Below are 25,184 nucleotides of genomic sequence, written 5' to 3'. Positions count from 1 at the left end.
ACATCTATAGTTACATCTTCTTATTTACTTTATGGACTGGGCAATATTTTCTATGTAATCCCTGGCACATATTAAACATCTTATTTGGGAGTTTTAATTTACTGAAGAGTTTCTCAGTTGAGTCAGGCATTTTGTCCATTTATTTGATTAGTAGTTTAATACTATGCTAAGATACCAGATGATGTAAGTCAAGTGGATATAATTTTGGTCTGTGCAGTTGGGAAGCTAGTGAGTGATTATCTATAAGAGCTTCCTGTTCCATGGAGGTGCACAACTGGAAACTCAATCAGAATATAAAATAATAAGAGTTGGAAGGGACCTTGGAGGTTATCTAATCCAATCAGGAGACTCTATGCAAATTTACTAGGCAAAGTCTTCCTTGGCCACAGCTGCCAAGCAGGAGCTGTGAGTCCAAGGAGACCCAGAGGTGGTATTCAGCAGGTTCTGACCAGTTCTGGAGAACCGGTAATGGAAATTTTGAGTAGTTTAGAGAACCGGCAAATATCACCTCTGACTGGCCCGACCCCCATCTATCCTCTGCCTCCCAAGTCCCAGCTGATCAGCTGGGTCTTCTTTTGTTGCCTTGCACACGAGAACGGAGCTGGAAAGCAGGTTAGTGGAGTGGGGAGGGAATAGGATTTTGCAGTAACCTTCCCCCAGGAGTGGGGTGGGAATGGAGATTTTACAGTATCCTCCCCCTGTCATACCCAAGCCACACTCACCAAGCCACATCACACCCACTAAGCCACACCTACAGAACCGGTAGTAAAATATTTTGAATCTCACCACTGGAGACCCCTAGATATATCACTCTTGAATGGGGAAGTGCAGAAGTGTGTCTTCCTTTTTAAAATGACAGATGAAATAAACTTAAAAGATGCATGGAGAGAAAGAAGTGCTAAGACTAAACAATAGACCTTCTATTCAAACAGACATTTATCATGCTCCAGAATAGATATGATATGGATGTCAACAGAATTGTTAGCCAATATGCAAGAAATAAATATTGAAACAAGTATTTGGGCAGATCATAATCCAATGACAATTAAATGGAAAGGACAAAGAAGAAGATCTAGATGGATGTTTAATAATATACTAAAAGAAAAAGTCTTCATACAGAGGATGGAGAAAGAACTGCCTTTTTTCTTTAAAGATCTGGGGAGTCTTAATATTCACAACCATTCAGTCTTTGTAGGATTAAGTCAAAATTGTTTTTACACTATCCATATCACTCAGCCTCCAGGAACTGGGACAGGACATTGAAAGCATAACTTTAAAAAAAAGAATGAATTTCTGAATTTATCATCCTTCATCCATCCATGCATCCATGTGTCCATCCATGCATCCATGTTTAATTATTAGAATTATATCCAGCCTTTTGTTCAAAAGTTCACATGGCATATATAGCACTCCTATTTTTCCCCACAACAATTTTTTAAGGTAAGATGGACTGTGAGACAGTGGCTAAGATTGAAATAGAACCAGAAACTTTCTGCTCCTAGTCTAATAATATGGTAATATGCAGGGGTGGGATTCAAATTTCTTAACAACTGGTTCTGTGGGCATGGCCTAATTTGTGGGTGTGGCTTGGTGGTCACATGACTGGATAGGTGTGGCTTGCTGACCGGGTGTGGCTTGGTGATCACGTGACTGGCTGGGTATGGCTTGTATGTAAATATTGTAAATATTTATGTAAATATTGATTTTTTTATAAAAAAGGAGCAACTTTTACCCAAATCAGGCAAAGCAGTCAGGCAGATTGAGTTGCTCACAGAATCACAGATTCACGCAGATTCACTATCTTTCTGCAATCTATTGCCTGAGTCTGCACTGAAAAATAGAAGCTTCAGTCCTAAGAAAGGTTCAACTCTGCTTTTAGATTAGCTAGAAAGCAAGAAATCCAATGATTTCCTGCTTTCTGGGTAACCTAAATCTTCCAGCACAGCAGAACAGCTGATGGTCAGGAAAGAAAAAAAGGAAAAATAGCAACTTACCAAAGGCAGGCAAGTTTGATGGTGTGTATGCCAGGTAAGGAGTGAGTAGGCGGGGATGGGTGGGGACAGCCAGTGGAGCGATTTGCCTGTTCTCCAAACTGGGCAGAATTATAACAACCAGTTCTATAAGCCGAACTGACCATGTAGAATCCCACCCCTGGTAGTATGGTAATCCTACCATACCATATTTTTATGAAAAAAAAAAAGTATCAAAATTGGGATTGAAATAGATTTGTTTAATCTTGGTCCTATAACAATGGTACGGTCAGGTATTGAAAGGAAGCATTTTAACAGATCTGAGAATCTTAGAAATGAATTCGCTTTTTCAAAAACGGCATTCTGGCAATCAAAAGACTGTATCATGGATTTGTTTAGGCAGATGCTCTGGCAGGCAGTTTGTAAAATCACTAAAATTATTCTCTTGAGCCCTCCAGCTTTCATATGTATGTATAGAGTATGAGGCAAAAACAAACTTTAGATGAGTTTTGTGTCAAGTGGGCATCCAATCAAAAGTTTCAGTTATAGGAACACATGGGGAAAATATTTTTGAAATTGCAAATAAACATATTTGGACATGAATGCAATTTATCAATATAACATTAATACATTTTTCACCTATTCCAAAACGTGTGGGTCTTATATCCCTCATTTCCTATTTGCTTTTCCAAGTTCCTTTTTGGCTTCCAATTTGTTGGTACTCACCAGCAGCAAATAATGAAAATTCTAACAGTATCATTATTCGAATTGGTATGCAGCTATCTGATGTTGCTTTCAGCATTGCTATTCAATGATGGGAATCAGCTAGAAGAAATTCTATCTTTAGAATAGAATTGAATACACAAATAGTTTTGTTTTGATTGAAGACCTTGAGCTATGGATGGGTATTCAAAGTAAGTGAGAGAAGCAAGAACAAATCTGAATTTTGACAAAGTACTTCAGTTCCCTGGGAAGCTCACTACAAGAGACACATTTATTCTAGGACCTTCCTATCATCAATTTATGTCTAAAGAAAGCTGGTAGGATGAAGTGATGTGTTATCCTTCTAGGTTATTGACTCCAGAGATCTAAAAACATTTTGGCGGCTGAGAAACTGCAGATGTTTTGGAAAGAACAGATAATGGAAGAACTAAATCTTCAGCTTGACACTGGATAGAAGATAGCATAGAAGGAAATGTTAAAGGGCCCCTTAGGATTCAAGTATCATTTTCAGGGGTTGGTTCCCAAGTCTGGTTAGGCTAGACTATAGTTAAGAAAAAGATCAGCACTGCATTCAAAACCTTTGAAGATTATTTTATATTCTGTCCAAATGCACAGACAATTTGTTTGGCAGTGCACACTGCTTTGCCTATCACTGATTCTATTACAGAAAAGGAGATCCAGAGAGCTACAGCCTGGCCTACAGAAAAAGCACAAAAAAGATGTTTAGACAAACTTTCAAAATTCAATAACTATAGCCTATATCCAATCAGATGTGTGTAGGATGTTTTCTGACCTGATCTATTGTGAAAGGGCTGAGAGAATGACTTGCCCACAATCACCAAACTGGCTTCACATCTAAGTCAGGACTAGAACTCACTCTTTCCTAGCTTCTAGCCTGGTGCCTTAAACCACTAAATCAAGTTTACTCAACAAGTTTTATTCAAGGAGGGCGGAGCTGGCATCGCCACGATACGGCATGTGATCTTGGAGGTCTGAGATCACTGCTGATCTCTTTGCTCCTAGATGGTCCAATTGGATGTAAACCATCCTGAAGAGACAGTGAAAGTGAAGAGCACATCCTGTCAATCCCAGGGATACTGCAAAGTCCCTGGTAGATCCAGGAGAAGCTCTTTTTGCCAGCGGCAAAGAGGCAGCCATTAAAGCTGCTGAAGTTGGGACAGCTCCGAAATGAAAGAGAACAGAAAGAGAGAATATGCCGATTTGGTGAGAACTTTTTCTTTATTCTAAGATTTGAAAGGACACACTAAGGAAAAGAAATAATCTGTAAAAGTTTTGACAGAAGTGATTAAGTGGTGATTTTAAACAGGAATGTCAAAGTAATATTTTTATTTTTTTTCCTCATTGCTGGATTTTCTATACATGATTTTATATTTTGAAACTGGACCGGTTTTTTTCTTCTTTTATTTATTCTTTTTCTCCTTTTTGATGTTATAATATTTTAGGCTAGAGACCCCCTTTTAGTTATTTTTTTAAAATATCTTTTTCTTTTTTTAAATTAATTCTTATTATATGTTGCTTGGAAAAGGAGGGGGAAAGTGAAAGCAAAAGAAACTTTGTAACACTGCCAACTAGAGGCTTGGAAATATTCTATTTTTCTTTTGACCAGACAAAGCTGAGAAAGAACTGAGACTTCTTTTCGAGGACATTGAGCCTGTTTGATAAGATAGAGGGAAGAGCATGGGAGAGTATTATTGCAGGTGCTCTTCTGGGTTTCTATCAACAGCTGAAGTCTGGTGTTGAAGCTTATAGGAAAAGAAAAGGTGATAAGTCTCTGGAGAAGAGAGTCTTGGATAATTAAACAAAGTGCAGTGTGCTCTTTTTATTTTTTCTAAGCTGTGCTACCCCTCCTCATCAGTTCACTTTTTGTAATAGCTACTTGGATTTTTAGCTCTTTGGAACTTTTCTTTGTTTTTTCTTTCTTGTTTTTGGAAGTTAAATATTTATGCTTGCTTTTTATTTTAAAGGAAAAGCTTTAGTATTAATGCTTCCTTTCCTTTCCTTTTTAAGGGAGTAGCCTTTTTTTCTCTTTCCCTTCCTGGTATTTTTGTCTTTCCACCTACCTTCCATATTGGTTTTTTGTTTTGTTTATCTTTCTGGCCTTTTTTTATGTATCCTTTTATATTTGAGACCTCTAAATTGGATTAAGGTGTTGAAGAACCTGAAGAATTTTTCCTTTCTTTGTTTAGCTTTTTATTCTTCACTTTTCCGCCTCTTTTAGGGTTTTACAATTTTTTCTTTTTTGTGTGTGTTTATGGTCTTTTCCTTCATTTTTAAATTTTTATTGTTATCTAACCAATCAATTGAATTAAGGTATACAAAAACCGGAAGAAATTTTTTTATTATTATTATTACTATTTGGCTTCTTTTTTCCTACTATTTTTATTTGGAACTGCAATTGATTATTTCACAATTGGATTAAGGTCCAGAAGAACCTGAAGATTTTGAAATGCTCAAAATGACTAGGAAATTAACAGCTCCTGGTTCCTCAACTTCTACTTCTTCCTCTCCACCATCTGGAGGACAACGTTCAATACAGACAATGTTAAGGCAAGAAAAATAACAAGAAAAAGTGACCCTGCAGATGATTATGCAAGGAATTCAAAATATTCAAACAAGATCAGAGAATATTGAAAAGAGAATAGAGAACATCAAACAAAGAACAGGGAAAACCGATGAAAAAGTGGAGAACATCCACCAGATGATGATGAAGTATGATGAGAGACTCCAAAAAATTGAAGAAGATAAACAAAGAGACAAGAAGATTGGAGACATTGATAACAGACTGTGGTTGAACAAGATAAAAGTGGTGTGCTGCGATGGGAGATGGACAGATCAGAATTTTATCTTAGATTCCAAAACATAGAGAAGAAAAAGGACAAAATCTAGCTGAGATAATGATAGAAATATTGGCTGAAGCTTTGGAAATAACTGAAGAAAAGATGATGGATGGAACAGATGAGGTCTACCAAGTCTTCACAAGATATGCAATGAGAAATAGCCTACCAAGAGAAGTTCACATCAGATTTACAAAGAAAGCCATTAAAACGCATATATTGCAAGTGGCAAGAGAGAAAACATTGAAATACAAAGACAAGGAGACTGTGGTCTTGAAACAAGTTCCCAGAAGAGTGAGAGAGATGAGAACAGAATACTGATTCTTGACCAAATTGCTACTTAAAAAAGAGGTGAATTATAGATGGCCAATTCCAGAAGGTTTAATGTTCAAGAAGCAAAATAATGGAAAGGCACCAGGCCCAGATGGACTTCTGGCAGAATTTTACAAAACATTACAAGAATCGTTGAATCTTCCATTGCTAGAAGTTATGAATGAAGTTATGTTAAAGAAGAGGATACCTAAATCATGGTCAGAAGCTTATATTACACTTGTTCCAAAAGAGGAGACCGATCCATTACAAATCAAGAACTATAGACCTATTTCACTACTAAACACAGATTATAAAATTTTTGCTTCAATATTGGCAGAAAGACTTTAAAAAATACTTAAATAATTTTATCCATCCTGTTCAAAATGGATTTCTGCCAAAAAGACAAATTAAAGACAATATAAGAGTAATCTTGGACACTTTGGAAACGAGGCACATCCTGAAAAACAAATGGCTCTGATATTTCTAGGTGCACAGAAGGCATTTGATAATGTGAATTGGTGATTCATGTTATTACTGCTGGAACAGATGGGCTTTGCTAGAAAATTTATTCAAGCAATAGAAGCTATCATAAGCAAACGGCAAAGGTAATGATAGAGGGAGAACTGACAGACTCTATCGACATAAGAAAAGGAACAAGACAAGGGTGCCCACTATCATCTCTGTTGTTTGTGTTAACTTTGGAAGTGCTAAATATAAATATTAGAGATGAAAAGAATATAAAAGGGATGAAAATTAAAAAGGAAGAATTTAAGTTGCAAGCATTTGCAGATGATCTGGTTTTTATCTTAGAAGATCCACTAGAAACAGCATCAAAATTGATAGAAAAGATAGAGACATATGGAAAGGTGGCTGGTTTGAAAATAAACAAAGATAAGACAAAGATCTTGACAAAGAATATGCTATCAAGACAAAAGGAAGAACTGGCAGACCTATTGAAAATTCAGGTCACAAATAAAATCAAGTACTTGGGGATATACTTGACAGCAAGATGCAGTTCACTAAAAGAGAACAATTATATCAGACTTAAACAGCAGATAGCGCTAGATTTGGTGAATTGGGAAATTTTACAACTGTCATTAATAGGGAGAATATCAACAATCAAGATATATTGTAAACCAACTGGCACACTGTATGTATATATATATGGAAGATGGCCTGATGTTTTTATGTTTTGTTTATTTATGTTTGTTTTAAAAACTAATAAAAATTATATATTACCCAGAATTTTATATTTGTTTCAAACAATTCCAATTAGGCTTGGAAAAGATTATTTTGAAGATTTAAATAAAATTGTGTTAAAATATATATGGCAAGGTAAGAAAGTGAGAATAAAGTTAAAACTTTTGCAAGATGCCAGAACAAGAGAAGCATTTGGTTTGCTTAATTGGGAGTTGTACTACCAAGCTCACAAATTTGATGTGGGTTAAGGAATGGATAACATTAAGAAATGCTAGATTGTTGACATTAGAAGGACATGATCTATTGTTGGGGTGGCATGCTATTCTATGGTATAAAGGAACCAAAACACAAGGGTATTTTAGAAGACATTATATACGGGAGTCTCTGTGGTTAAATTGGGAGAAGACTAAAAGACAATGTTATTTGAAAATTCCAGTGTGGCTATCAGCTATTGAAGCTTTTTCATATCCTATAATATACAAAAAGGAACAAACAGTTAGATATGGTGAAATATTGAATGAAAAGGATGAACTTAAATCCATACAGAAACTAGAGGAACAAGGTATAACGATGAATTGGTTTTCATATGCGCAAATACATTCAAGGTATGATAAAGATTCTAAAACAGAAGGCTTCTATGATAAATTGACTGATTTAGATAACATTTTGACAGGTACTGATGAAAAGGTTATTAAAAAATTGTATGGATATCTATTACAAATTAAATTAGAAGAAGAACAAGTTAAAGAAACAATGATTGCTTGGGGGAAGAATTTCGGATATGGGATTGATCTAGAGAAATGGCAAAAATTGTGGTCTCAAAATTATAAAATGACATTGTCAACAGCATATAAAGAAAATTTGTATAAAATGTTTTACAGGTGGCATTTCCCCCCAACAAGAATAGCAAGAATGTTCAAGAATAAATCTGGAAAATGTTGGAAATGTCATCAGGTACCTGGCTCATATTACCCTATGTGGTGGACTTGTGCAGACGCCAAAAAATATTGGGCTAAAATCCACACGTGGTTGGAAAAATGACAAAAAAAGCATATAGACTTGAAACCAGAGATAGTTTTATTGGGAATTTTACCTGAAATATACAATAAATAATTGAAATATCTTATTGTAAATGTACTAACAGCAGCTAGGATTGTATTTGCCAAAAACTGGAAAAATGAGAAAATACCATCGCAGGAGGAAATTATTTAGAAAATATTGGAATGTGCTGAAATGAGTAGATTGACATTTGAAATCAGAGAACAAGATGATAAACAATTTTATAAAATTTGGGATCTATTCTATCTATGGTGAGACAATAAAACATGGAAATGAAATATGTAGATTTTTAGAACATAATGAATATATAAAGATGTATTTTTTATTATATCTACAAAACGATTGTAGGATAGATTTGAGATTATAATATGAACTGTCATAAAACAAACTAAATAAAATATGGATTATCTTGTAAAATATGAATAAATAATAGTATAGTCAAATGATTGATTAATAATGATATTAATGTATTTAATATTTGATTGAAAATACGAGATTATATACAGTGTAATTGTAATTGAAGACTACGAAATGGAAGCACAAAGCAATTTGTAAACCAACTGACACACTGTATGTATATATATGGAAGATGGCTTGATGTTTTTATGTTTTGTTTATTTATGTTTGTTTTAAAAACCAATAAAAATTTCAATTAAAAAAAACAAGTTTTATTCTGTAGTATGATCATTGCATTGCAGATTTTCTAAAAGATACTGCATGTTGTAGTACTTCACCCATCAGGCTGCTTTAAAAACAACTAATATTTCCCAGTCAGAGGAGAGCAGATATGTATTAGAATTATGCTTGATGCTGTTTTCATTATTGGCCTAGAATTATTGTCACAGACTTTGATCTCATCAGTCTTTCTTAATGACATTTTAACTACAATTTAAAGATTTCAGGGGAACAATCTCTGAAACAAGAGATTGACACAGATTTGCATGAGAAACCTATAAGAAACCACTAAGAAGTGTTGTGATTCTTGTTGATGTACCTGAAGGTTGCCTCAAACCCCTTGGATAACTTGCAAATGTATCAAGGCCATCCTTTTTTTAAAAAATGAGTTAACTCATTTGACTTCCTTATTGGATGTCAAGTTTTTGATGTAACCCATGGAAGGATAAGCCTCTTTTTGTTGCTGCTTTTGTTCAAACACCATATTTAGTCTTATCTGGTGCAGATGATGATGATGATGATGATGTTATCTAGTGTTGGAAGCTAGCAACCACTCCTCTCCTCGAGAAATGAAATATTTTAGGATATACTAAAAAGGCAGAATATTTTCCCTAAAAAGAGAAACAGAAACTCAGAAGCAAAAACTCACCTTGGAAGTAGAAACTCTCCCCCACCTTTGTTAATGGGTGGGCCATTAAGGCCTGGGCTAGAGTATTCTACATAACAAAGCCCTCTGCCCATCTCACCACTTAGCCTGGGAAGATTGCATCAGCCAGCACTCAGCCATGTGGTCCAGACAAAGCCTACAAAGTTAGCTAAGACCTCCGCCCTTGGGAGTCTTATTTCCCCACTTAGAACTGAAGACAGAAAGATATTTCTTCCACAACAGTTTGTACTAAAGTGAAGTCATAAACTAAGCTGAAGTAAAGTTCTAAACTACTAAGACTTTCAAAAAGTCCTAGTAGCAACATCTGAATCTAGAGGAAGGAAAAACATTTTGAAGTCAAGTTGTTCTCAGGATGTCAGAATAGTCTGTTTTGAGATTGGATCTCTTCTGGTACACTTGGAATGACACATTAGCAAATGAGTCAATGTTTTGACTTAGAAAAGTTTTTCACATTTGTATTCAAAATGAGTAATAGAACTTTTAATGCTCATACATATATACTCAGGCAGTGCCTGCTTTGAAAATTATTTAGAAAAAATATTTCAGAAGGCATTTGTGTACTTTATCACTAAGTAATGCAGCCATCTTTTTTCCCCAGGGGTTCTCATGAACCTACAAAAAAGATAGGGCTGCTTTAAAGAGACAATTAATCTAATTTTCAGAAAAACTATATATGTTTTCAGGCTTTATAAAATAATACTAAAGAAATGCTGTACTGTATTGAGCTCTAAAACACTTCTGCCAAATCATTTTAGAAGCATGCATACCTTTAATATGCATTTACATGGAATTGTGACTGTGTGTTGCAAATTCCTGGTGCTTTGTGGAGACATTTGGTGTCTCAGTGCTTAAAGGGCAGCATTGCACACAAACTCTGCCCACAGCCTGGAGTTTGATCCTGATGGGGCTCAAGATTGATCCATCCTCCATCCTTCTGAGATCTGTAAAATGAGGACCTAGTTTCTTGGAGGCAATATGCAAATAATACTTCTATATTGCAAACTGCTCAGAGGGTGCTTTAAACTAAAGCACTATGGGGCAGTATATAAGCCTAAAATCCCAATTTCTTTTGTTTTTCGCATTAGCACTGTGGGTAAAAATAACCCATATTTTTCCTTTAGCAGCCAATGCACAAAATAAATCTGATTGTATCCATTTTGCCTTTTATGAAATTACTGGAAGCTTGAAAGTTAGAAATGTCAGTTGCAAGTTGAAATTTATAATACAGACCTTCTAATATCTGTGGTTGGTGTTCAATCTTTTACACAGAAAAATGGGGTAGGGGCAATTATGTGTATACACACAGACAGACAGACAGACACACACACACATTCACCTAGATATGATTTTTATGTATATCCTGGCTTATTTTGAGATGCAGCCATGATAAACAGGAAAAACACTGCATCTTGTTTTATTTCAGCAATTCATTAACTATTCCTTTTCGTATAATAGCTGTTTTAATTTAGAATTCTTACACCCCACACAGAAATATACTTTTTAAACAAATGGATTGCATCCAAAGATGATTTTGGTTGTTTAACAATTTTTCAACTAGTTTAAGAAGAAAAACACTGCCATCTAGCGTCTTTTATCCAAAATATCAGCATATAACTTGTTTTAAGAGAAGTTTGGTACTTCTTGAGGAAAATGTTCAGATGTACTTTAGATACAGTATACATTGTATATTTCTAATATTTCTAATATACATTAGAAATTGGCAACTTTATGCAGTGCACTGCATGAATTATGCAGTGGCTATATTGAACACAAAGACTTGAATTATGCAGTGCACTTTCCTAGCATTTAACTGAGAAACTCAGTGATTGGATTCCCAAGACACTTTCAGAACCTATTTACAGAATTACTACAACAAAAATAAAGACGAAAACATTGAATGAAACTTGGAAACAGCAATGCCTGATATTTGTGGAATGTTTTTTTTAAATAAATTAACTATGATGAAACCCAGAAATGGAACTGGGACCATAAATGAAAGTACTTTTAGTTTTATTTTCTTTTTTAAAGATGTTCAATGTATTTTCTTTAATAGATTTGCAGTTTTCAAACTAAGTTTCTCTTTATCCCTATCACCCTACTAAATAAAAGAAACGCTGTGTGAAAAACAATCAACTAATGTGGATGTGAGGTGCCATCTTGTGTTCATTTCGTAGAATGCCATTTCTACATAGTATACAAAATTCATGTGTTTTCTATTGTTGCGCTAGAATTATTTCTCATTTTCCTTGACTGGCTAGGTCAATTAAACATGTATAATATAGCCTGTGTAATTAAAGGGTAATTAATTATTAAACTCTTATTTTTTTCTTAATCTTTCCTTGAAATAAAATGCAATCAAATATGCATCATCAAGAAAGATTAATTTTAAGATTAAGAAAAAATGTAAAGATATAGCAGAACAAATAACTGAACTTGTTTTAATTTCCTTAAGATAATTGGCATTGTTTTCCTGAACATTCGAGACTGGTGTAACATATTTCACAATCTCAATGTCTTTAAATTTCTTTCATTTTATAGTTAATCTCTTAAATATGTCATGCTCTGTTCAAAACATGAACATTTTTAAGGCTCAGGTATCTGTTCTGGACCAACTCAAATCACGGACTGAATTTGGCATTTTAAGTCCTCAAGCAACTGGGATAGGCAGATGTGGATGTTTGATGGTGTTAAAGATATCCTTGCAGGATGTAAATTTCCAACTAAAGCTGCCTTTTGCAATTGACAGGTGATGATTTTGTTATTATTGTTATTTTGTTGTTATTGTTGTCACTGTTATTATTTAACTCGGGAAGGCTAGTGGGCAGATCAATGGTGTGTAGTGTCTGTTAAAGAGAAAAACAGGATTATACTATAGTTGTTATTATTCCTATATATTTGACTAATCTTCGGTATTTCAATCAAATCTATAACCATTTCTCAGATATTCAGCCCTACTACGGTATATTCGACAGGGCTTTCCTCTGAGTAGGAATATAGTTCCTTGCACAGTTTAGCGGTTTTATTTCCCCACTGAAATCAGGGGGAATAAAACACAATCACCTTGAGTGCGACTTTCTGCTCAGTTTTGCACCATGAGCAATTCTCCATCAGTCGCTCCACGGAAGGAGCGGCGGCTATTTCCAAATCAATTACAATGATAACGCCGCCCTTTCCCCCTCCAAAGCCAACAGCGCTTTGCCCTTGGAAGAGAGGGTACCTGAAGCGGGACAACAACAAAAAAGGAAGGGGAGGAAATAGGGATTGGAAAAGGGAGGAGCCCATCAAGCCATTCGGCCAATGCGAGAGGCGAACGCAGTAAGGAAGGCGGGTATCCGGAAGAGAAAAAAAGTAAAAGCTGTAAATCTTCCCTTCCGCTTGGAAGGGACAGGGAGTGACAGCTGGCAACCATGTTTCAATTTTTGGTAAGACTTTGGCAAAAGGAGGGGTGGCCCGGCTGAGGGGAGCACTGCAAAAAAAGAGAATTTTTAGGTGGCGACGCCCGGCCGACTTTGGGTGGTTTGGAAAGCTAAACAGGGTCGAGCCTTGGTGGCGTTCGAATGGGAATGCCCCAGGGACTGGAACTTTTTTTTAAAAAGACAAAAGGAAGGAAGGCGTTTTTTTTTGTTTTGTTTTTGGGATCTGTCCAGCAAAACAAAAACAAAACAAACAAACAAACAAAAAACACTCGGGAGAGTCGGGGCAATTTATTTAAATAAAGCCTCCCACTGTTAGAACTACAGATAGTTGCTAGTTCTTCTTGTCGGATGTTATTAAGCCAGCCTCCTGAAAATTGATGTGCTTTAGGACTTTAAATCCTATAAGCTTTATTGTATTCCTTGAGCTTAACTTCCATGTGAATCTTAACTGTGGAGCTTCTGTCCAAGGATAGGTTGTAAGCTTGGGCTGTAAGTATCCCTGCCCCTGAAAATAACATTTCTCTTTCCCGCTAGCCGCACCTTCAATACCTCTATATTCTGTTCCTACTTTGGAAGAAAACGTGCAATCCTCATGCAAACTTCCCAACCTTTTCTTGGCAATCTCCAGTGATGGGGCAACTTCAGTTTCAAGAAGTGGGCTCTTCTACTGCTTAATAGCTTAAAGCACAGTCAGGAAATTCATCCTTATTTCAAATTTTGGTCTCTTTCTGTTAAGCTTCTATCCATTGGTTCTTGTCTTAGTCTTGGAGAAGAAACCAGCACTTTCTATTCTGTGACATCCCCTCATGTATTAAATTTCTTGTCATGTCTCTCAGCCTTCTCTTCTCTTAGATTAAACTATTCATCATAGAGTTTAGTCTCCAAGCTCTTTACTTTGTTGCTCTTCTCTACACTCTACACAGTTCTTCAGTATCCTTGTATTACGGTGACAAACTAGACATAGTAGTTTAGGTGTGGCTTGACCACTATAACAAAGCAGTATAATCACTTTCTGTAATCATAACACCATTTTTGTGGATGCAGCCCAAAACTTTGTTGACTTTTTTTGGCATCTCGGACACATTGCTGGCTTATTTTCATTTTAGACCCTTTTTGGTAAAACTACTGCTAAATCCAGGTACCGCTTATTCATGCATCTGGTTTTTCCTGCCCAAGTTTAGAATACCTTGGAATCCTGGGCAGGAAAACTTCTGCTACCATCATCCTGCATAATCGGTGGTTCTTGATGTTTTGTAAAAAAAAAAAAAAAAGATATTTGCAGCATTTTAAAGATTTTTGATTTTACGAAATGCAGATTCTATGAAACTTAATGTGCTAAGCTATGGTTTGTTTAAAGTACAATGACTGGGTCTACCTATAGTAGTAAGTGATTATCATTGCTTATATTTTAACAATATAGAAAATACAACAAATGAATACTACATTTTCCAAAAGATCATAATCAGATCAGATTCTTGTATAAATTGTTGAGATCTACATATAAGGTTGATATAAACAAGTATTGTAGTAGTAGTGGTAGTATTTTATTTTTAATCTGCCGTTTTAATATGAATTCTTATTTTAAGAAGTGTGGAATTAATCAGGGTTGTGGCTAATGTTTCTTTTCTCTATTCTCCTGGGGAATGATATAATTAAGACTAGCTTTTGAAATAAATGCTAGACAATTCTGCTGAATTTATTTTTAATAGTATGTATGTAAGATATGAATTGGGCATAAAATCCACATCAAAATACAGTTAGAATTAGAATACACAATGCCAACTGCATTGCAATTCCCCATGTGAATTTTAGTTCCCAGAATTCCCCAGCCAGTCTGGTCATGACTGAGAATTCTCAAAATTGAATTTCATACATCTGGAAAATGCCCATGTTGTAAAAACACGTGGGTAGAGCATTTTATTTTTGTACTTTTTTAAAGAAGAGATTGACAACCATTTGTCTGAAATGGTATAGGGTCTCCTGCTTGAGCAGAGGGTTAGACTAGAAGACCTCCAAGGTCCCTCCCAACTCTGTTATTCTGTTGTCATCAGTAATTTTTTGCAGACTCTTGTCTGTGATCAAATTTCCCAGCTAGTTCTGGAATTTTAGCATTGAGAATAGTTTGTCTTTCCATTCCCAAGAAGCCAGCCAAACTGGGACAAACTTTGAGGAGCTGAAAGAAGCTGAACTATTTAATGATACATTAATAGAAAGGGGGAGTATGAAATCATGTGGCAGAATAATAGAAATAAATAGGAAATGGGAATACAGATCAGAGACAAAGGAAATTCTTGCATCTTCAGAGTATAATGGATATAAGAATAAGTGTCTCATTGTCAGAGCCAATTAAATAGAAGGCCCTGTTGTTCTCATATGGAATTTTGAGGTCTGTCTTGCATTTTTGTGTAAAAACTAATCCCATTTCAAAATTCCAGAAAGCATGTCAAAAAAATACCAGCGGAGTCAAGTTTTCCATCCACCACTTGATGGAACAATTTCAGTGTATATTTATACTTTCAACCTGAAAAAAGAGGGCCAAATCTGCTGTAACAGGAACAAACTGGACTTATTGGAGAAGTAAAATACTTATCTCTAGAAAAGTAAATGGTTCAGTATCTATCCTGAAAACAATAGTATGGTACATGGTGACACTGATAATGATGAATGGTCAGGGTTGGGGGTTCATAGAGAAATATGAGAAGTCTCAGAATCAAGCATGCTTTTTCAGAATTAAAAGAACATGCTGCTACTGCAAACCTCTGTGTTTTCATGTTTGGATGTCCAAAAAAAGGCAGAAAAATGTTTTTCATTTAATTAGTCTATAAATTATTCATAGTGGCCTCCCCTTTCCAGCTGGAAGAAGATGGTGATTCTATCTGATTCCCTGAGATTCTGCTCGGACGTTCTAATTACTATGAATATTTCCATGTGTCAGTCTTGTGCATATTGCTTTCCTCAATATGGTTGTATCTGCACATGAATCGAATTACAGCATCATTGGGATCCTTGCTCAGTGGTGGAATTTTATGTTAGTTCCATAGTCAGTCTTTGGACATGTGATTGGGGAATAAAGTGTTCTTAAGTTCTGGAAACTTTAGTTTCATTAGCATAATAAGTAATACTTTATCAGAGAAGAGTGTGTATATATAGATATATTATTTTATTTTTATCCTTTAAAATCCTAATAAGTAACTCAAGGCAGTAAACATGCATAATACTCCTTCCTTCTCCTTTTTCCCCACAACAACAACCCTGTGAGATAGGTTGGGTTGAGAGAGGGAGAGAGAGTGCCAAGCCCTGTCAAGTGGCATAGCAATCCCCAACCTTTATGGCCTGGTGGGGGCGGAGACGGGAACCGGCCAGCACAAGCAAGTTGAGCTGTATGTATGCGCGCTGATCCACCACTCGTACAAGTCGAGCTGCATGCATGTGTGCTGGCCTGCCAGTTGTGCAAGTTGAGCTGCATGCACTTATGCACCAGCCAGCCACTTGTGTGTCCCAGTTCCGAATGTGCCATGCCAGTAGTGGGCTGCAGCCTGGGGGTTGGGAACCTCCAACCTAGCAAGCTTTCGTGCCCTCTATATCTTTTGTATAGCTTCTTATATTTAGATATCTTGTTATATGCCCCATAGGTAGTTTTCTATATTATGTGGGTGACCTTGAGCCCAGTTATTTTGCTTCATAGATTATAATATTCAAAGGTACTTTGAACAATTTATGAGAAGTGATCCTTGGGGAGTCATACAGATGCAAAATACAAATTGTAACAGATGTTGTAAAATTATGGTAAGATTACCATAAATGTATCTATCTTGCCCAAATTAATTCAGTGAGCTTTGTTATTATTTCAAGGAGATGTCTAGATGAAAAAAATTTGTCCGTTGCTGAGGTCTGTCAAAATGGAATTGGTTAGATCAAGATTTTACTGTCATAGCAAGCACACAGCTAGGCAAATTGGACTGGACTTTGGGCACTTGGGGAGAAAATTGTGATTTCTAAATCTTTCCCATTTCCAAGAAAGTAAAACAAACATAGGCTTCAAAGCAGCTTTCCTCAACCTGGCTGGAACCAGCTAGAGCCATGGGAATTGTAGTCCAACATGTCTAGAGGGCATATTGTTGGGGAAGGCTAAATTAAATGAAGAATAAAAATAAGAATAAAAATTTAGGCTTACTGCATTAATATCACATTGTACTTTACAATGTGCATCACATTGTATTTTAAATGGATTTTTTTTCACTTTTTTAAAGCACCAAATCTACTATATTGTACAGGAAATGAGGATGGCATACAATGGCAGACTTTTGAAAACAATGATAGCTTTAATGCCTATATTTTTAATAGCTCTTTCTATTCTTGGTTGTCAGTAAAACCTGCAGTTCATTCATGGCTGAAGCTGAGATTTTCAAGTGCTAAAAGCAATTAACCTCCAGGCATTGGAATGTTATATTAATGTTTCACTACTCTTTCAGTGTTATGAGATTTGAAGACTTCATTACCCAGATGGAAACCATTTAAGAAGTGCACATCTAAATTAGTCCAAAACTCTTGTTTTTGGAAAATAGATGAATAAAATTGGATAAATCTGTATGCGCAGGAGTAAGCCATCACAAATTGACAGCAGTACTGGACTACACTATGAAGCTATGTTAAGCAAAACATTTTATGTGATTCAGAGTTTAGTATGGATGGTCATTCATCAACATTTGAACTGTTAGTCTGACTACTCTCCCATTTGGCTTTCCATGGAGGCATCTTTGAAATGCCCACGAAGGTCCTTAGAGAAACTCCTGCTCTGTTTCTTTTGACACAGTTCTTGGGATTATGTTTTTCATCTAAGGATTTAGTTACCTGTGTATTAATTTGCTAGGGGTTTATATGCTACTCTAATTAAAATGTCCCAGTATGCATTAATATAAAAGGGAATGTGTATACTTTGGAAGCAATTAATCTCTAATGCCCCCTTGATCATGCTACGGCATGATTTTTTAATATAGAATCATGGAATCATAGAGCTGGAAAGGACCATGGAGATCTTCTAGTCCAATCTCCTGAGATGGCCCACCAGGACACTTAGTACCCTCTCATAGATACTACTGTTGAGCCAGGTACCACCTATTCTGTACCTGTGCATTTGGTTTCTCCTGCCTCCGTGCAGATCTTACTTTTCTTACCACTGAACTGCATCTTTTGGATAGGGCCCAATGCTCAAGTCTGTGAAGAACCTTCTGACTCTTGAGCCTCTCTTACAGTTTGGTGTCATCTGCAAATTTGATGAATGCCACTTCAGTCCCTTCATCTAGGTCATTTATGAAGAGGTTGAAAAGCATTGGGCCCAAGACAAAACCTTGAGTTATCCAACCGCATGCTTCCTTCCACATAGAAGTATTTTGGCAGGATCAAGGTTCAAAACAGGTATATTGCCTTTGCAGTATAGGTTTTTTTTTGCCCTTTTAAAATCTTACAGACTTTCTCCCCCCTCCCATTGGGCCATTAATATTCCTGCTGTGGTTCTGAGAGGTTTCTTCTTTTAAAGCAGGGGTCCCCAACCCACTACTGGGCCATGATCTATTTGGAACTGGGCTGCGCGAGAGGCGGCCTGATGGGCATGTGCTGCTCAACTTGTGCGAGCAGCGGGCTGGCACACATACGTGTACAGGCTCATGTGTACTGCCCCAGCACTTGTGTGGCCCAATTCCCATCTTTTCCCCTCCCAGCCAGGCCGCCAAGCCTCAAAGTTTGGGGAATGATATTTTGAAGGAAGTGCATGTTCTAGCCACAAAAATGTTACCCACTTGCCACATCCCTCAATGGTTTATCATCTTTATTATCTCACACTTGAGAAGTAGAAACAGCCATGAGAAAATGCTGGCAATTAAATAAGTGGCAATTATGCCAGTGAAAAAGGAAGCATCCCTATCCTGTCTCTTTCTCTCATACCTGTACTAGGAATATGTTGTCTAAGGCCTTCCCAAATCCTGGCCTGGCTGTTGGTTTGTTTGCACAATTCCAGTGTTTAAAATTGCAAATGGTGAATAGAATTATTTGTATGTAGTTTACATGGGAATTCAGCCACATGGTGGAAACCGTTTGGCAAAAACATTAGCTAAGAACATGATAAACACTTTAATGAAAATCAGGTTTTGGCCTGAAATTGGCAAAACATTTGTTTTAAAAGATAGAATGGAAAACTAATTGCATTTCTAAATTACATTTCATGTGTGGTGAGAGAGAGAAGTAAAATCCTCAATGTTATCCTTTTCGTTCTTTCTCCAGCTCGGTTTTGCAGTTGGCAATGTAGTTGGAATGTATTTGGCCCAGAACTATGATGTAAGTATTTTTGCTGCTTTTGAAATTATGTTAAAACTTGGAATTTGTGAGCATTGCAGAGCCTGTCAAACACCAGATGATTCTGAACTCCAGTTCCCATTTTTTTTTCTAGAATGCAGCGGTCAAAAGTATCAAAGATGATGGGACTTGTTGATTTGCAATATCTGAAAGGCTATTGATTTCCTATTTTCCTATGGAACCATAATCCAGGAGCTTTAGATTTGTGTAATAGAGTCCAGATCAGCTTTCCTTTCCTTCATCCATACCTTCATTTCATTCTGTTTCTACATTAACCTCCTCTTACTTATTTGCATGAAATATTTGTGGTATATTTTGACACTTTTCCATTGAAACCTGCATTACAAGTTTCAGAATGTTATTTTTTTTCTTGAGTGTTTGTCCAAGAAGGCACCAAAGTTCGCTTATTGTTCTACTGCTACTAATTCCAACAGCCAAACTCGAAATACAGCACAGGAATAAATCAATTTGTTGTCAGTCTTGCAAAGACACTAGAGCAGTGATGGCTAATCTTTCTGTCCTTGTGTGCCAAAAGTGTGCGTGCATATGTGTGCCAGCATCCATAAGGCAATGCACGTGGAGGTCCCCACACCTGCGCATGCACGCACAACCTCCCATGTGTGCTGCACATATCTGTGCATGCACCTACATTTCCTGCATTCAACTGTGCCCCCCGGCACATCAGGGTAGCTACCCGATGATCAGCTGCTGGGCGGGTGGTGTTCACGCCCACGCAGTGGACCTGCTCTGGGGCAACAGCTCACGTGCCAACAGAAATGGCTTTGCATGCCACTTCTGGCACGTGTGCCATAGGTTCGCCATCACAGCACTAGAGTATAGTGCAGACTAGAGAATAGGAGAAAATTCATTCCTGTACATTAGATTAGATTAGATTAGATTAGATTAGATTAGATTAGATTAGATTAGATTAGATTCAACTTTATTGTTATTGCCATGGATACAGGCAATGAAATACAGTTAGCATCCAACTAGAGTGCAAGACACCAGTAAAATATAAATATATGTATGAAAATATGCATCTATGAATGTGTCAATGGAAAACACAACAAAATGTATGTACACAAGACACAAAGATAAGTGTGACTGCACATATATGAACATATACAACTGTACAAAATGTTTATGAACACGTTGAATATAAATACAGATACACAAGGAATTATACAAAATACAGTACATCATATCATGGACCCAGAGATTACTTTGAATTGACTCTGTAAACTGCAATGGTTCTTTATATGTTTATAGGTTCCAAACATTGCAAAGAAGATTGAAGACATCAAGAAAGACGTTGAAGCTAAGAAGAAGCCTCCAAATGATAAATGATGCTGATTTAGGCATCCTACTATTCAACGTAGATGGTCTACTTTAAGCATCCAGGTGTCAAGACTTTATTGGCTTTAATGAATGCTGTCAGGCCTGATTTCAGAAGGCTTAGTGTTACTATATCCACGTGGCCTCCTTGCAATATCCCACACACACACACACACACACACACACACACACACACACACACACACACAAACTGGACTTTTGTTCTCTTTTTATTGCTTCAGTAATACTCTATATTTAGTAATAACAAGAGTCAGGAACAGAATGAAGATATGCCATTAATTATTCCAATATAGAAAAAAAATCTAACTCTACAAATATTGGCATCTATCTGTAAGATACCAAATCTGTCTGATAAAAATGCCTATCTTGTTGCTGAAATATGACCTTTCTATTCTATTTTTGGGCATTCCTGCAACATGTATAGTCTGCATATAATCAGTAAATTGAATGTCAAAATGTTGAGCAGTTCATAGTGATATGATAGCCAATATGCTTCATCCATTGTTTGTAAAAATTGTAAAAAAAAATTAAAATTGAACAACTTAATTGAATTGTTGCAATGTATCAACAAACGTGTACTCTTCCGATTCTTAGTTGGTATTTTTGTTTGTAATGTTTTTAAGGATTTACCATTTTGATATAACTAGGAATTGATGGAGTCTGCACTTGTATTCTGATGATGAAAACGTAAAACTATGCAAACTGGCTTGAATTTTACTGTCTTGTATCTGTTGTAGCTCTTTCTTGAAACAAAGAAAGATGCATGTATTTAGAAGATGCTGGACAATATTTGCACATATTCCATTGTCTATATAAGCGTATCTATCATAGGCTCCCTTTAAACATTTTTGTAGCCTTCTCTGATTGATCACTATTAAATATTGTTAATGGAAATGCTAAAAATTGGCAGTGTGAAAAAGGGCTAGTATTCATCCCAAGTTCAAGTCTCTTATTCTACCGAAACCCTTCCTTACCACAATATCAAAGTTCAAGTTTTGGCTTTCTAAGGTTTAATAATGGACTAGATAATATGCTTGTGGCCAGATAAACGTAGAACCTAGAATTCTAGTTTTATGTCATATGCTAAGTGGATTACTTATATATTTTACACGAAAAGTACTTGAATTTATTATTATTTTTGTTTGTTAAACAGCAAGTTTTGGTAACCATAGGCGTGGGGTTATAACGATGCTCCTGTACTATGTTGACTATGGCTTTATGGATTACTATGTGCATTCAAAAATGTGTGAGTTGTAACAAATAAATACTAAAGTATTGTGAGAAAGTTCAGATTTTAAAAAGTGATATCACTGCAAACCTTTCCCCCTTGACTTGACTTTTAGTTCTCTATGTGGAATTATATTCATCATATCAAACTTTTCTTTGTATTATCATCATACCATCACATATAGATGCAGTGTTAGGGCATCATTATCAATTGCCTTTTCTACAGAATACAAAGTATTTGGGTAAAATTGCTTGATTTCACACCCAATCTAATTTTATCAGAATTTTTTTCTTTCTCTCTTTCAGAAGCTTGTCTATATGGGTAGAGGGGAAAGTGGACTGTTGTCCCAATTGATGCAGATTTTCAGAAAGGAGGACTTTGAGAGATCAATGCTAATTTTACATGAAATAGCATGAAATGTTTCTCTAGATTGCATATTTGTTACATTAAATCAGTGGAACTGTTGGCTTATGTTATGGTCTGCAGAGTTCAGCTTTATAATTCTGGCCATCTTCTGAAATTTACAAATAGGATTTTGAAGAATTACAAAATTCTTTCTCATGTCTGCAAAATATGAAAGTTCAAACAGTACACATGATGGTACAAAATAAAATCTGGTTATTCACTTCCACTGAGAGTTGCCAGTTTTTCTTTGAATTACATTCTTTCAATCCCACTTAGCCAACACAATTTCTAGGACAGTTTTCCTGTGCAACTTATGGAAGAGATACAACTGTCTTGAATACTAAGAGTTTTAGAATAACATGAAATATTTTAATAAATTAGTGTGTTACCTATCAGTATACTTTGTGAATTGTACACATTATATTATAAGAAAAGATGAAGTAGATCAGTGTTTTTTTAACCTCAGCAACTTTTAAATATGTGGATTTCAACTCCCAGAATTCCCCACCTAGCAGGTGAGGTTGAGTAAATAAACAGAAGTCCTTGTCTTATACAGGGAAGTAATCATGGTGCATATTTTATATCCATCTGGGTATCTACCTGTCTATCCAGGAATAAGCATATGCAAACTACATAAATATATGTGGAGTTTGTGGAATAAAGGAATTCAACTTAGAGTAATGGTTACCTCTTAAACCATAATATTTGTGTCTTTTGAATTATGAATTTGAAGGTAAGAATTAAGGATTCAGTTATTCTGGAGACCATATGCAGATGTATAGTTCATTTGATGTGATTGTCTGGAACTAGAAAACTCATATTTGGGGCATGTGATACAAGAAAAGTATGTTTAGGAATGTTGAGGGAAGGTAGAAACAGAAGGCAACAAATAACATGGATTGATATTAAAATTACTGCTATGTCCTTAGAAAAACAGAATTCTCACTGGAGAAAGGTCAGAGTAGCTATTCATGTATCAAAGGTGTTGAACGTCAGTTGATCACATCAACATAATTTTATATACATAGGCCCTTAAAACAATCAAATACAATAGCATGTATTGATAGTCCTTTTAATAGCAAAAGAAATCCTTATAAGAGTTAAATATTGGCATTTGCTGGACTTATGTACCAAATTTTAATTTGGGAAATTTAAACTGGTACTATTCAAATTAAGTGTCCTAATTATGCAAGAAAGTTTTGTTTCTTTTTTATTTGCAAATTGTTTCCATTATGAAACTTATTTCTAATCACTCTTTTTAATAATCATAAGGTATTAATTTTTTTCTTCTCTATTATTTCCAGGTATTATGATAATAATACAACTCTTGCTGTGTATTATGGCTGGGTTTATACAATATACTGAATGATGTTCTGCTTAATTGTATTTTGTTAAATTGGCTGCGGCCATGCATCATTTATTTACTATTTCAATTTATGATGGACATAATAAAGGACCAACCAAGTCTATATTGAATACCTGTGTTGAAAATAATACACCACTGGCTTCCATATCACTCGGTTTAGCAGGGAAGTTCTTTTGCTGCTGTCGTTTAACTATTGTTACTCTGATTAGTTCTCATTTGGGGATAAAGGACAGGCGATAATAACGTTACCAGTAATATTATTTTTCTCAGTCCTGACCTATTTTTATCTATAGTCAAGGGCATTCTAAATAGGATATAAGTTTGCAGTTAAGACATTAGTGATATTCTTTGCCTACATTCAGGTCTTCAGTAAGGTTAACATTTTATTTCTTTTAATTTTTTATTATTAGAGAATGAACAGCCTTTTCATGTTAGAGAATGTTGTGGAAACTCTACAGCCCAACAACACACATATACTTTAGATCAATTCATAAATTAGATTTGATAGGAGTAATTTGCTCATGGTTTTTTTCAAGTTCTTTCTTATATCAAGAAAATCAAATACATAACCAGGGTGTAAGGATGGGCAAAGTTTGACAAATTTACTTGTACCTGTTGTCATTGGAGAGAGAGTGGTTGAAGAATTGATCCTATGTTATATCTAACCATGCCCTATTATGTGTGATGCAGATTTATTTCTTGTCTGTTCCTCCTTTTCTTTCAAATAACCAAATGCTTACAAGAAATGATTTTGAAAACTAGGGGCTTGCACAATTCAGCTAAAGAAATGCATGGCTGATGGAGATCTGAATTTGTATCTTGCCAACATTTGGCCAATATTCCAAACATTATAGCAGATGGTCATGTTGTTGGAGTTGAGTGAGAAGCAATTACAGATACTAGCTCAGGTGCTACTGTAGTAAAGAGTCAAATACACTTTTGTCTGTTTCAGTGAGCCCCTCAGCTCTATACATGGAAGAGACTGATATAAATTTAATTAATAAGTAATAGCTATTGTTCAGCAGAAACCACTGAAGTCCACACTGAAGGTTCTGTTAGAAAAGCACAGTTAGCAATCAACTTTGTGGGGTAGGACACTTTTCATAGTTACAGATTTCACCCTTGAAGGTTGCAGGGGAATTGTCTGATGACAAGGCAACATCACTAGAGAGAAAGGGATGAAAAATCATATCCTTTTCTTTTTTTCATGGTGAGAGGAAATTTATTTTTAAGGGCAAAATGGATGTTTTGATCCAGACAAAGGTTTCTCACAGGGGTTTTGTACATTTATAGTTCAAAATAAAAGCAGAGCATTTGTTTATAGATAGTTTTTGCCACTTATATGGAAATTGCCCCTCTTCTGGTGGAAACACCTAGAAGTATAAGAGGACATTTGCTTAGCCAGTGAAATTAAACATATCAGTCAAAGGGGCAGACAGATGTTGTAACCAGGTCACCCTCATATCCCTAGAGAAAAAGCCTTTTGCCATTCTGTTCCTTGTAGGAAGAGTGTGCTTACCTTAAAAAACAAGCAGACAAAAAAGAGAAAGGGGAAAATGTGTTTGGACATCCACACTACAATTTCTACACACCACAAGAATATG

At 35.8% G+C, this 25,184-nt stretch overlaps 1 protein-coding gene across 2 annotated transcripts; it reads left to right on the top strand.

The window, feature by feature from the left end:
- Positions 1 to 12,767: 12,767 nt before the first annotated feature.
- STMP1 (short transmembrane mitochondrial protein 1) lies at positions 12,768 to 22,440 on the top strand. Of its 2 annotated transcripts, XM_026722409.2 has the most exons (3): positions 12,768 to 12,883; positions 19,154 to 19,207; positions 20,495 to 22,440. In XM_026722409.2, the coding sequence occupies exons 1-3, from the start codon at positions 12,869 to 12,871 to the stop codon at positions 20,570 to 20,572; spliced, it is 147 nt and encodes a 48-aa protein (XP_026578194.1). In that variant the 5' UTR covers positions 12,768 to 12,868; the 3' UTR covers positions 20,573 to 22,440. The 2 variants fall into 2 exon arrangements, with proteins under 2 accessions (XP_026578194.1, XP_087791108.1); XM_087934982.1 differs by lacking the exon at positions 12,768 to 12,883 and having other exon boundaries at positions 19,112 to 19,207.
- Positions 22,441 to 25,184: the final 2,744 nt, after the last annotated feature.

This window comes from Pseudonaja textilis, chromosome 5 (genome assembly GCF_049901715.1).
Source record: "Pseudonaja textilis isolate UNSWEBS1 chromosome 5, rPseTex1.2, whole genome shotgun sequence".
Classification (NCBI taxonomy): domain Eukaryota; kingdom Metazoa; phylum Chordata; class Lepidosauria; order Squamata; family Elapidae; genus Pseudonaja; species Pseudonaja textilis.
This window is presented reverse-complemented; position numbering and strand designations above follow the sequence as displayed.

What these genes read in the sequence shown, in the direction of transcription:
- STMP1 (XM_087934982.1), top strand. Translation starts at nt 19,127, where the DNA reads ATGTTATCCTTTTCGTTCTTTCTCCAGCTCGGTTTTGCAGTTGGCAAT. An exon ending in ATTTGGCCCAGAACTATGAT is followed by an intron (nt 19,208 to 20,494) that starts GTAAGTATTTTT and finishes ATATGTTTATAG; the next exon opens with GTTCCAAACATTGCAAAGAA.